Source organism: Hyperolius riggenbachi, chromosome 7, assembly GCF_040937935.1.
Source record: "Hyperolius riggenbachi isolate aHypRig1 chromosome 7, aHypRig1.pri, whole genome shotgun sequence".
In the NCBI taxonomy this organism is placed as follows: Eukaryota; Metazoa; Chordata; class Amphibia; order Anura; family Hyperoliidae; genus Hyperolius; species Hyperolius riggenbachi.
The window spans coordinates 320,513,722-320,528,164 of record NC_090652.1 but is presented as its reverse complement, the minus strand read 5'-3'; the positions used below and the strand labels follow the sequence as shown (position 1 = coordinate 320,528,164).

Genomic DNA, 14,443 nt, shown 5'->3' with positions numbered 1-14,443 from the left:
CTGGGGTGATGCCCGGGGGAGTGGAGTGCTGTCAGATGCCTGACATGTTTCGCCGCCTCTCGCGGCTTTTTCAAAGGCTGACAGCAACGAATACAGTCCACACGCCATAATGGCGAATATATCAAGGCTGTCGGCGCTCCGGGCACGCCCCCCGCCGCCTGCATCACCATCCCCATGCGCAGAGGCGCAAAGGACGTAACGGTAGGCGGAGCGCCGCAGGCCGTGCCCACACACATCCAACACAGGCGTCAGCGAGGCAGCCGCCGGAACGCAAGTGCGCTCCAAGCAGGCACGTCACCAACGACAGCGGCGGGGAGGGCCGAGAGGCGACAGAGGGAGGAAACCGGAGCACAGAGGCAGCCATAGGATCCCTACAAAATCAACAACAAAATCACCACATGCAACCCCACATGTCTTCCAAAAAATCTCGTGGGGCGCAATAATAGCACAATATACAAAAATAATAAACAAAACTCACATGCATATTTGATTTGATCATGGTCACTGGGCGCTCATAGGGACCACATTAACCAGATGTAAAGGGAGGGGGGCAAGGGGAAGGAGAGGAGAGGGGAGGTGGAAAGGTAAGGTATGGGGAAATAAGGGAAGGGGTTGAAAAGGGAATAACAGCTGGAATGTGGTAGTCCCCCGCGGCCAAATCGAATGACCATAGAAAAGACCAAACCAAGAGATGCACAAGTATAAAGAAAAACAATACGTAAATTTGAAACTCGAAGTCAGGATCAAGATCCGGGAGATAATCAAAAATATGCATAAAAAGACTGCATAAAAAAGACTGCATAAAACTAATATTTGGTGCCCAGTCTTTTTATGCATATTTTTGATTATCTCCCGGATCTTGATCCTGACTTCGAGTTTCAAATTTACGTATTGTTTTTCTTTATACTTGTGCATCTCTTGGTTTGGTCTTTTCTATGGTCATTCGATTTGGCCGCGGGGGACTACCACATTCCAGCTGTTATTCCCTTTTCAACCCCTTCCCTTATTTCCTTATACCTTACCTTTCCACCTCCCCTCTCCTCTCCTTCCCCTTGCCCCCCTCCCTTTACATCTGGTTAATGTGGTCCCTATGAGCGCCCAGTGACCATGATCAAATCAAATATGCATGTGAGTTTTGTTTATTATTTTTGTATATTGTGCTATTATTGCGCCCCACGAGATTTTTTGGAAGACATGTGGGGTTGCATGTGGTGATTTTGTTGTTGATTTTGTAGGGATCCTATGGCTGCCTCTGTGCTCCGGTTTCCTCCCTCTGTCGCCTCTCGGCCCTCCCCGCCGCTGTCGTTGGTGACGTGCCTGCTTGGAGCGCACTTGCGTTCCGGCGGCTGCCTCGCTGACGCCTGTGTTGGATGTGTGTGCGGATGGGTGTGCGGCGCTCCGCCTACCGTTACGTCCTTTGCGCCTCTGCGCATGGGGATGGTGATGCAGGCGGCGGGGGGCGTGCCCGGAGCGCCGACAGCCTTGATATATTCGCCATTATGGCGTGTGGACTGTATTCGTTGCTGTCAGCCTTTGAAAAAGCCGCGAGAGGCGGCGAAACATGTCAGGCATCTGACAGCACTCCACTCCCCCGGGCATCACCCCAGGACTTCAGGACTCTCTGAACTTGCTTCTGATTCTCAGCACCCCACAATGGGATGGTAACTATGGACTGTACTGTGCATGGCCTGCTCGGCAACAGCTCATTGGTGCATCTGCTTGCTTTTGTTTCATTCTACCATCACCTTGTGTCAAGAGCGTTTTATATCAGGTGTCTCTGCGATTTGGGGACATTTAAGACTATGCAAGCTTAAACCCATATGCCATTAAACCATCCATTGCTGCTCAAATCAATGCATGCACCATCCTGTCATTGCTTTACGTCACTGGTTGCTTGGCATCAAAAGTTTCTTCACACCATTGGGTGTACCTGCTTGCCTCTGCTTCATTTTACTACTGCCTTGTATCAAGAGCTTTCTATACAACGTGTCCCTGCGATTTGGGGATACTGAAGACGTTGCAAGCTTGAGCTCATATGCCATCAAATCATCAATTGCTGCTTAACTTATGAATGCATTTGGCTGCTGCTGCTTTGCTTCACTCTCTGCTTTGCATCAAGAGTCCTGTATACCATATATCCCTGCGATTGGGGGACATTGAAGATTTTTTGCAAGCCTATATATACCAGTTATTTGAACTGTTGCCATTGGAAGCAATTGTTTGGTGAGAGTTCAGTTTGTTTTTTTGAGGACTGCAGCCTCATTAATTATCCTGGGGGTGGGCCCTGGGGGGTGGCCACATTGGGAAGGTTTTTAAATATTTTTCATTTGAGGTTATTAATGTTGTTTACAAGTGTTTCTAGATAATAAAGGGTTTTTGTAATTTTTTCATGCACCCAAGAGCCTACTCTCTTTCTTCATGTTGCAGCATATTTATTTTATTTTAATGCAAATTATTGATGCCAAAGACCGCAAAGCTCACAAACTTGGTCATTAAGTAATTTTGCGTTAGGGTTAGAAAAAGTAGGCGGAGCCAACACCAGCCAAATACATACCTGGGCAATGCCGAGTCTTCAGTGGAGGGAGACAAACACACATTTCACTGGGAAAATGTAAACTGCAGCCATTCTTACACTATTAATTGTAGGGTTCTAAAACTTTGCACAGTTGGTCACTGGGTGACTGGGATTAATATTCAGAAAAGTGGGTGGAGCCTACAAAAACCAATCACAATTCACCTATTGATTTTCAAGGCAAATATTTAATTGCTACCATTTTTGCACTGTTAGTGGCACAAGCCTCAAACCTGGTACAGTTGATCATTGGGTGACTGGGGTTAAATATTTAGAAAAGGGGTGGGGCCACAAACAGCGAATCAGATATGTTTCATTTCAATGAAAATGATTCATGCCAAAGACCACAAATCTCACAAACTTGGTCATTGACTATTGACAATTGTGTGTTAGGGTTAGAAAAAGTGGCCACAGCCAACAACAGCCAAATACATACCCAGGAAACATTAGGACATCAGTGGGTGGACAAAAATACAAATTTCACTGCCAGAATGTAAACTGCAGCCATTCTTACACTGTCTGTCAATGGCAGGGTTCTTAAACTTTGCACAGTTGGTCACGGGGTGACTGGGATTAGTATTCAGAAAAGTGGGTGGAGCGTACAAAAGCTAATCAAAATTCACCTATTGATTTTCAAAGGAGTGGAGCCACAGCCAATTAGATTTATTTTATTTCAATGCTGTGAGAAAACGCGGAAAAGCCGCCGCGGGTGCTCAGAGCAAGACGGCTGATTCCGTGTCCAACACGGCAGGTTGCGCGCGTGGGCCTGCATCTGCTAGCATGACTGAACGCGGAGAAACTGCCGCATGTCCTGAGAACAAGGCGGCGGATTCCGCGTCCGACTCGGCGGTTTGCACGCATAGACCTACATCTGTCAGTATGGCTGAACGCGGAGGAACCACCGCATGCTCTGATAGCGGTGTGGCTGGTTCCGCGCTCAGCACAGTGGATGGTTTGCAGCACAGGTCTGGTGTGGCTGGGACTGATAGTCCACACAGGTTAAGAAGGACGCGCGCTGAGAGGCAGAGCTTTTATGACAGCCAGAAGGGAGTCAGCTGACCAAGTCGGTCAGCTGACAATTCCATCACTTCCCATTGGTCCAGCACTTAGGGGAGGCGCTGGAGAACGCCTTGCTATATATACTGGGTGCTGGTCATTCTCTGGTGGTCTGCCGTTGCGATCACTACGTGGAAGCATTCAGACCTTTTTGTCAGACTCTGTGTTATTCTTTAGACCAGTTCCTGGGTGTTGATGACCAAGGACCTCACACCTCAGATTTGGAATTCTGTATATCATTTGTGTTATTCTCTAGACCTGTTACAGGGTGATGATGATCACGGACCTCACACCACAGATTAGGAATACTGTATATTATCTGTGTTATTCTTCAGACTAGTTCCAGGGTGTTGATGACTATGGAGCTCACACCCAAGACTAGGAATTAGCTTTACCATCCTGTTATATCTTCAGACTAGTTCCAGGGTGTTGATGATCAAGGAGCTCACACCTTTAGACTAGACAAATGTTGATTATTTTTATGACTTTCTGCTTTCCTGACCACTCTTCTGATTTCTGATTTGATACTTCGCTATATCTGATACTCCGTTTCCAAACCTTGCTTGCCTTAGGATTCCGTATCAGTCTCTTTCCTCTGTATCTGATCTGTCTGTCTGTTGCCGACCTGGCTTGTCCGACCTCGACCAGGGCCGGGCCGAGGCATAGGCTGGAGAGGCTCCAGCCTCAGGGCGCAGTGTAGGAGGGGGCGCACAATTCATTCAGCTGTCATTCCTAATTGTGTTTGAAGCAGAAAGAAATAAGAAAAGGGGATACATAGCAGTGACTGTAAGCCAGATAACTAGATATTAAGGTGTTGGGGAGGTTGTGGACCCTGTGGCCCTCTTAGTCTAATAGCAATCAGTGTGTGACAGCTGGGGTGGGAGGGATGGAGGGGCGCACTTTGGTGTCTCAGCCTTGGGTGCTGGAGGACCTTGTCCCAGCTCTTTTGAGAACTATCTCCTCTGTTTAGAGATAGTTCACAGATCTGTCAGTGACACTCCACCATTGGTGTCACTCACACTCTGGTCCTTCCCACACTCAGCCTGACTCCTCCCCTTGGGGAGCCTCAGGCCTTTGGAAGGAGCCTGTTCTTTGGGCAGTATCTCTTACTGCCTTGCACCCTCTATACGGAGGCTCTCCTCAAAGTATTACTGTTGCACCAAACACTCATACTACTCAGGTGTCCAGAGGTTAGAGATATATCTGATTATCGGTGATACTGCAGATCATCAATAATCGGGTATATATCTGTATTCTCGGTGATACTTCAGATCACCGGTAATCAGATCCTCTCTGTGGAAACAAAATATAGGTAAAAGGCTGCGCATCCCTGACCCAATACTGTACAATTGAATGGTTAATCGCTGTGGCGCACACCGCCCCCCCTGGACTAAAATGTACGCCCGCATCCAAACAATGCAATACTGGTCTATGGAGAAATTTCAGCTTCCATCATAGTTTTGCATGCAAAAATATAGATATACTGGACATCTGCACCAACGTTGAGGTAAATCTCCAGAGCAGATGTCCTAACACTAAACTGACCTAAGTTAAAAGCAAATGTCTTTGCCCTGGCAGCAGCTATGCTAAAATGTGTAACTTACATTCAATACAGACAGCAGAAAACAAAGCAAGCGCTCACCAATATGGGCCGCATCTGAATGACTCACCACCTCATATGCACCGCTTAAATAGCTCAAATACACACTCAGCAATCAGACAGATGCAAAACATATGCATAACTAAATACATACCATGCAAAATATAGGTAAAAGGCTGAGCATCCCTGACCCAATACTGTACAATTGAATGGTTAATCGCTGTGGCGCACACCGCCCCCCCTTGGAGATTTACCTCAACATTGGTGCAGATGTCCAGTATATCTATATTTTTGCATGCAAAACTATGATGGAAGCTGAAATTTCTCCATAGACCAGTATTGCATTGTTTGGATGCGGGCGTGCATTTTAGTCCAGGGGGGCGGTGTGCGCCACAGCGATTAACCATTCAATTGTACAGTATTGGGTCAGGGATGCGCAGCCTTTTACCTATATTTTGTTTCCACAGTCCTGTAACTACCAGGCTAGCAGCACCCATTGTGCTATCCTGTTTTGCATGGTAAGTATTTAGTTTTGCATATGTTTTGCATCTGTCTGATTGCTGAGTGTGCATTTGAGCTATTTAAGCGGTGCATATGAGGTGATGAGTCATTCAGATGCGGCCCATATTGGTTTTCTGCAGATCCTCTCTGTGTTACACCGATCTTTACAAATGCCAATTATTGATGCCAAAGACCGCAAAGCTCAAAAACTAGGTCATCATTGAGTAATTGTGTGTTAGGATTAGAAAAAGTGGACAGAGCTAACACTAGCCAAATACATACCCGGGCAACGCCGGGCGACCAGCTAGTATTGAATATGGCAAACTTGCTGTCCAATGAGGGCAGAGTGAAAAACCGCCAGATTGGGGAGGTGAAGATTCCCCTGCGGCCTGAATGGGATGCTGCGGCTTTACTCCCTGTGGTGGTTGGGGGTTGAATGGTGCGGCTGGTGGTAGCGGCAGAAAGATGTGGGTCCTGCATTCCACGGCCACTGCAATGCTGATCCTCCGTGCCAAACCCACCGACGCATCCTCCTCCTCAGAGTCAGAGCTGACATCCCCATTCTGTGGATGGTAGTCACGGTCCTTCATCCCCTCCTCAAAACCCAGAACATCCTCCTCAAACTCCGTGTGGCTAACAGTCCTGAGTTCAATCGTGGCCCCTGGAGTGAAAAGCTCACTGACTGAGGGTAGGCTGCCCTCAGGGGTCGACACTGACACGGCAGACCTTCTGAGGGTGGCCGTAATGTTGCTCCCTGTCCTCTTGCCCTTGCTGCCCCTACCCCGGGTGCCGGTGCCAGCAGACATAGTACAACTTATACGTGATGATGTCACCAGATGATGTGGGGTACTTTTACTTAAATGAAATCGGGGTTGGACTTTAAATCAAATCAGCACAGAGTGACAGACCGCAGAGTAGAGGACAGACAGTGCACACTATCTGCCTAACTGTCACACTGACAATGCTCAGCACAGCAGCACTGCAGTAATCTGTAGTAAGCTAACACAGTACTACTCTCTCTAACAACTAACTGCAGTACTAACTAACTATATAATACTATACAATAGCACAGTACTACTCTCTAACAACTAACTGCAGTACTAACTACAATACAATAACACAGTAATCCTCCTATTCCCTATACTGTCCTGCACAGAACACAGACAGGACCTAACTGAGTGAATGAAATCAAACAATTACACTAGCTAGCTAAAAAAAACAATAGAACAATTGTGTAGTGAAGGTGTTTAGCACTCAAAGCTTTAGGTTTATCACTGTATACAGCACTTGCTAAGCCTACAGCACTGGAGCAAGTCTGTCAGTGACCAGCCAGCCAGCCACACAAGCAAGAACAATCTGTCTCATCATGCCAGCTCTCCTTATTACACAGGGGGGCTGGCCAGGGTTCCCTTCTGTGATTGGGTGCCAGGGCTTAGGCTGGGAGGCCTCTGATTGGCTCAATGAGGTCAGGTGGGGCTGGCTAGGGTTCCCTTCTGTGATTGGGTGCCAGGGCTTAGGCTGGGAGGCCTCTGATTGGCTCAGTGAGGTCAGGTGGGGCTGGCCGGAGTTCTCCTCTGTGATTGGTTGCTAGGGCTTCTGCTGGGAGCCCTCTGATTGTCTGGGAGCCCTCTGATTGGCTCAATGACATCATCTCCCTTGTTACTGTACCTGGATCCGGATATCCGTTGGATATCCGCGGGTATCCGAATTATGCGGCCAGATATCCACATAGAGCTATCCGGATATTGGCCCAGGTATCCGGAATCCGGATCCGACCGGATAGCGGAAAAATGGTTGGATACCCGGGTTACCCGGGATCCGGATGAGCATCCCTGAGAAGGACGCATAGGGGGACAGAAATTTGTACTGGGTCTGGGACAGAAAGTGGCACAGGGGGCAAAAGGAGGCACAGGAGGATAGAAGGTGGCACAGGGTTTCAGAAGGAGGCACATGGAGGCAAGAAAGTGGCACAGGAATAGAGGATAGAGCTGCTGCAACCACCAATGCAGAGCCAAAGGGGAGCCAGGGATCCAAACATCTCCAAGCAAAGTTTCCAAAAAGGATATCCCGCTACACTAGTTGGCAAGGTAAAAAAAAATCCAAGGCTTTATTTACAACATCAACTAACACACAGAAAAAGGCTCATGTCATGCGTATCGGAGCTCTGACAGAGCTCCGATACGCGTGAGCCTTTTTCTGTGTGTCATGTGATGTTGTAAATAAAGCCTTTGATTTTTTTACCTTGCCAACTAGTGTAGCGGGATATCCTTTTTGAAAGTGGCACAGCGGTATAGTAGGGGACACAGGGGGGTGGAAGGAGGCATAGGGTAAGTGGCACACTGGGACTGAAAGTGGCACAAAGGGATAGAAGGAGGTACAGTGGAACAGAAAGAGGGCCACAGGGCAAAACAAGAAGGGACAGGGGGCAGAAAGAGGCACAATAGGCAGAAGAGAAGGATGCACAGGGGTACAGAAAGCAGCGCAGGAGGGAAGCAGGAGGCAAAGGAGGGCATAAAGTGGCACGGGGGTAGGGAGGGGGCAGAAGGAGTCAAAGGGGTTAGAAGGAAGCACAGGGGGACAGAAGGAAGCATAGGGGGACAGAAAGTGGCAAGGGGACAGAAGGTGGCACGGGGTGCAAAAGGAGGAACAGGGGGGGCAAGAGGTGGCAAAGAGGGATGGAAAGTGGCAGAGGAACACAGTGGCTTCCTGCAATGTACACGATCTGGAACTTGCAATATCTCCTCCAGGGACAGGCGATGCTTCTGCTCTTCCAGCCACAGAACTTCCTCCTGCTGCACAAACTCATCAGAGGCCGGTGAGTGTACACCGTTGTCTGCAGCAGGGGTGGGGCCCCATTCAGGGACAGAGTTCTGATTGGGGGTGGGGATTCACCAGGGGAGCAGTTATATATTTACCATGCGGTCAAACTGAGGGAGCAGCAAACAGTGGGGAGTTGGTGCTGCTGAGGTGATCTTACTGATTGCTCTCAGCAGGCACTGCAGCAGCCTCTCAACCAACTGCGCTCAAGGCGATGGCCTGAAATGCTTTTGGTTAAAACAGCCCTGACAACAACAGACTTTCTTATTATTTAATCATCAAAACAAAAGTGGCAACTTATAGGCTTGTTTTCAGCTTCATCCATAGAGCTCGGTTCCTTCCTCTCAAAAGGAACCAAAGTGATCCCTCGACCCAAAATCAGTCAAATTGTTGATTAGTCATGCTTATGGCAGCACCAGTTTTCATCTGATTCAATAATAATTATTGAATTGGATGGTTGATTTGGCTGCCAAGTCTATAGATGTAAACTTTAAGACCTTAAAGTGGTTCCGAGATGAAAAACTAACTATAACAAGTAACTTGTCTATATATCTTATCTAAAGTTTAGACAGTTTACACAGCAAATTTAGCTGCAAACAGCTTCAATAGAATATGGTTATTTCTTCCTGTGAAACAATGAGAGCAGCCATGTTCTGCTTGTGGTCATTACACACTGGCAAGCTGCTCTGCATCTCCAGCCCTCAGCCTGTGAAAACTTCACTCCCCTCCTCCTCCCTCCTCCCCTCTGCCCCGGAAATCTCTGGATTAGTAACCTCCTCCTCCTGCCCAGACCTAGCTCCCATAAGCCCTTTCTACATGGGTCTGAGTGCCTTGACACTCTGGAGAAGCTGTGGGTGAGCCTTGTTTAGTTTATAGGGAATTAGAGTATTAAAACAAATATTTGGCTTGAGGAATGCCCTATAACCTATATGAAAGGAACACAATTATGCAATGAGTAAAAGTTCATCTCGGATCCACTTTAAGTGTAAACATAGTCCTCATTGTGTTGTGAAAGCTCACGGTTCACAGTCATACCTCTCGTACAGTGAAACATGACCAGAGCGGCCCTCTCTTCCGCAGCCATCATCACATCTTCTACACCTTCCTGTAAACAGCTTTTAAAGTAAGCTTTGAGATGTTCCTCTGATGTTTCCTCTGGCAGATTCTCCACCCTGACACTTCTAGTATCCTCCATCGTCTTCGCTGTTAGTTTGTAGAAACTCACTCTGATGTGGCTGGAAAAAGCTTTGATGAAACCTGGAATATCTGGGGAAAATGAAAGATTTCAGAGAAACTCAATACTTAAAGAGAACTCTAACTCTTCCACAGGACAGAAGAAAAACACAGAGAAAACACACAGAGAAACCCAACCTGTATGTATTTAGAGATAACAGCCTGTGTAATTCTCTCTTATCTGCTAGTAATGAGCCACTGTAATTTGAGATCTCAACTCTGTCTGAACTGGTGTGCCAGGCCATATGGCTCAGACAGGCTATATGTAAACACGGCAGGTTAACTCTTTCTGTGCTCCCATGAAACCAGGAAGTAACTACTGTACACTAAAGCATCTCAGTAGGAGTTCTATAAGCGGCAACAAATACATTATCTGTAAAGGCTATTAAGCTGTTGTTTATCTTTTAGAGCTGAGAGGGTTCTGGGTTTAAGTCCACTTTAAAAAGTGTTAATCTATACTCTAAAATTCTTACACTAAAAAGCATACCATTCTATTCATTATGTTCTCCTGGGCCCCTCTGTGCTGTTTCTGCCACTCCCTGCTGCAATCCTGGCTTGTAATTGCCATTTTTAGGCAGTGTTTACAAACAAAAAACATGGCTACTAACCTGCATGTGATAGGCTGAGAGAAGCTCAGTCTGTGACTCATACAGAGTTTGCCTATCACAAGCAGAGCAGCACATTCCACACATTCCAGCCTGAGCCGACAAAGCTGACAAAAGAAAGAAGATTAGATTATATAACAGAGATAATACAGCCACTGTGCAACTAGGAAAGGCTGCAGTTAGACAGACCACATTAGAACAGGTATAGGAACTTATAGGATAGAAGAAATAAGGCTGAAAATTTTGTTACAGAGTCTTTTTAACCAGCGGTCTCTGCCCCCTTGAAGAGACTCTGTATCAAAAAAAAAAACATCCCGTGGAGGGTACTCACCTCAGCAGGGGAAGCCTCAGGGTCCCAATGAGGCTTCCCCCTCCCCTGTAGCTGCAAGCAGTCCAGCGCTGGCTCCCCCGAAGTGTCCCGCAATCCTCCCTCGACAAGCCTGACAAGGCTTGATATGTTTACCTTCCCTGGCTCCAGCGGGGGAGTTGTTGTGGCTCTCAGCACGAAGATAGGTGGAAATAGCCGATCTCCATCGGGTCCGCTCTCCTGCGCAGGCACAAGCGTCTCACACTTGCACAGTAGAGATGGCTCAAACCTCCGATTTTTGGTTCGCAAACCTCGAACGCGAACTTCCGCAATAAACTTCAATGGGGATGCAAACTTTGAAAACTAGAAGCATTTATGCTGGCCACAAAAGTGATGGAAAAGATGTTTCAAGGGGTCTAACACCTGGAGGGGGGCATGGCGGAGTGGGATACACGCCAAAAGTCCCAGGGAAAATTCCAGATTTGACGCAAAGCAGCGTTTTATGGGCAGAAATCACATTTTATTGCTAAAGTGGAGGCCTAAAGTGCGTTAAAACATCTTGCATGTGTATACATGAATCGGGGAGTGTAAGATTGTAATTAGTGTATTGCTTCACACTGACACACCTCACTGTGTAACGCACCACAAACAGCTGTTTGTGTAGTGACGGCCGTGCTGGACTGGTGCGCACCGTGGCGAGAGTTCAGGCCCTGGCGGTTTTCAAGCCCATATGGTCGGGCTGAGGTAGCTGAATGACAGAACAACAGTGACTGTCCAGCTGATCAAATTTGGTCTATCCACAATGAAGCAAAGACCTTATTATTTATCTTCTTGGGTCAGGTGTGCCCCCCAACCCCAACACACTAATTTAGCCAGTCATTGCTTCATTGTGATCAGGGGTGCTCTCCAGAGATCGCAAATTCGAATTTACCCATGATCACGGGTAGATTTTCATGGTTGCCAAATTCGAAATTCGAAGAGCGATGCTGCTGCCGAATGCGAATGTACCCGAATAGTCACTCTCAAATTTGGCCGGATCACGCGTGATCACAAATTCGGCTTCGGTATCCAGGGGATGACGTCATTGGGCCAATCAGAAGGCCTCCAGCCGAGGCCCTAGCAACCAATCAGAGGAGAGGAGCCTGGCCCTCCCCTCTTATAAGGCAGCGGCTGTCAGGAATAGCAGCTAGTTATGAGGCTGATGATGTAATAATAACAGAACATATTTCTGTGAGAAAACGCGGAAAAGCCGCCGCGTCTGCTGAAAGCAAGGCGGCTGATTCCGCGTCCAACGCGGCGGTTTGTACGCAGCAGCGTGCCTTTGGAGTGGCTGGGTCGGTTAGTCCGCATAGATGGATGAAGAGCTACGCGCGCGCGTGGGCCAGAAGTCAGGATCTTTATACCAGCAGGGGAAGTGTCAGCTGATCAGGACGATCAGCTGATTCCTGCTGGACTCATGATTGGCTGAGTGGCTCGGGCGGGGCAACAGTGTTCAGCTACTATATATTCTGCTTGCTTGTCAGTTGCTGGTTGTCTGCCATTGCGATCACTACGTGGAAGCATTCAGGCCATAGTCAGATCCTTACAGTGTGTTTGAACCAGGAGGACTTGGGAATTCACACTGAGCTAGATTACCTTGTACTGTTTATTTGTTAGACCAGTTCCAGGGTGTTGAGATCAAGGCCCTCACACCCCAGACTAGGAATACTGTGTATCTTCTGTGTATTCTCTAGCATAGTTCCAGGGTGTTGAGATCAAGGCCCTCACACCCAAGACTAGGGAACTGTCAGGAACTTCAATCAATGTGATCTCCTCTTAGCACAGACATACGTATGCCTGTACCTGAAAGGTTTTCTGGCGACAGATCTGACTTTCGGAACTTTAGAAATAGAGTGTTATCATACTTTGAGTTAAGGCCTCACTCGTCTGGAACCGTGGCACAGAAAATTACAGTCATTAAGACTCTAGTGTCAGGGGATTCCCAGACCTGGGCATATGGTCTTCCTATTGGGCATCAGGCCCTGACCTCAGTGGATGAATTTTTTGAGGCTATGGCTATGATTTACGATGACCCTGACATTGCCTCGACTTCTGAACGGAAGCTCAAGCTTCTGCGTCAAGGTAAAGGTCCGGTAGAGAATTATGCTGCGGAGTTCAGGAGGTGGGCAGTCTCGGCTAGATGGGAAGCATTTGCCCTCCTGGACTGTTTTTTGGCCAGATTGTCAGATACTATTCATGAGGTAATGATAGGCCATCCTGAGCCCGAATCATTGGATGAGGCAATTTCTTTGGCGATACAGATAGATCGCCGTTTGCGCCACCAGAGACAGGTTCGTGGTAGAGTGGCCAGAAGGTCTATCTTACGCGACTCTTCTCGGTCTCCCTCACCCCCAGGCGAACCTATGCAAATTGGGTACACAAGGCTGAGTCTGGGAAAGAGGAGTCACAGGAGCCCAAAGAAGAACGCTTTATATGGGTCCTCTAGACCAGACAAATGCCACCACCTGGGGGGAGTCAATACCATTGGTGAGCAGGGTTCATCGCTGAACGATGTTCGGCTGATCCTTCCTTGTTCGGTTACGTGGGAAGGTCGGACCAAGTCCGCAGACGTTATGGTGGACTCGGGTTCAGCAGCGAACCTCATAGTTTACAGTTTTGCTAAAAGCTTGGGGATACCTTTATCCGCACCCGACCGGCAGGTTTCGGTCACCGCGGTGGATGACTCTCCATTGCGCAGTGCCCAGTTTCTTGCCCAGACCCCCCTACTGTCATGTTGTTTAGGGGCAGTGCATGAAGAGAGTTTACAGTTCCTGGTCCTGCCAATGAAGGGCTCTGCTGTTGTTCTCGGTATGCCCTGGTTACGGCTTCACTCACCGCTGATTGACTGGGCTTCAGGGCAGCTACTGAACTGGTCAGCCCATTGTCAGGAGCACTGTTTAAAAAGGGGTGAGGCGGATAATACCAAGATACAGGTCGCAGGAAAGACAGGACAGTGTACAGATATTTCTAACGGGTCCTGTTCCTCACAGTTACTTCTCATGCATGAATCAGATAGCAAAAGCGCCAAAGCAGACGCTTTAGACAGGGGTTTTGGGCCCAAAATCTTTCTATCACCGAAAAGACAAGCTGACAAAAAATCATTTCAGGTGCCCCTGCTCAAGCCAGCAGTGCAGGTGGATTCCACTCCCTTCCACCCTGTGTTGATTGATGACCGGCCTGAGTATGAGATAAAAAGGGAATTCTCTAACTCACATCCTTGAAAGTCAGGAAGGAGATGTCCGGAGTCCACTCCTCAGGGCGGGTACTGTGAGAAAACGCGGAAAAGCCGCCGCGTCTGCTGAAAGCAAGGTGGCTGATTCCGCGTCCAACGTGGCGGTTTGCACGCGTAGGCACGCGTCTGGTAGTGTGGCAGAACGCGGAAAAGCCGCCGCATGTTCTAATAGCAAAGCGGCTGTTTCCGCGTCCAAGGTGGCAGTTTGTACGCAGCAGCGTGCCTTTGGAGTGGCTGGGTCTGTTAGTCCACATAGATGGATGAAGAGGTACGCACGTGCGGGCCAGAAGTCAGGACCTTTATACCAGCAGGGGAAGTGTCAGCTGATCAGGACGATCAGCTGATTCCTGCTGGACTCATGATTGGCTGAGTGGCTCGGGCGGGGCAGCAGTGTTCAGCTACTATATATTCTGCTTGCTTGTCAGTTGCTGGTTGTCTGCCATTGCGATCACTACGTGGAAGCATTCAGGCCATAGTCAGA

At 48.1% G+C, this 14,443-nt stretch overlaps 1 protein-coding gene across 1 annotated transcript in view; it reads right to left on the bottom strand.

Moving 5' to 3' along the window:
* The window catches only part of LOC137526222 (protein mono-ADP-ribosyltransferase PARP14-like), a 494,364-nt gene that overhangs the window by 264,257 nt on the left and 215,664 nt on the right, over positions 1–14,443 (bottom strand). Inside the window, exon 5 of the mRNA XM_068247439.1 lies at positions 9,582–9,812. Within this exon, the coding sequence (XP_068103540.1) occupies positions 9,582–9,812 (231 nt within the window). The remainder of the gene's footprint in view (positions 1–9,581; positions 9,813–14,443) is intronic.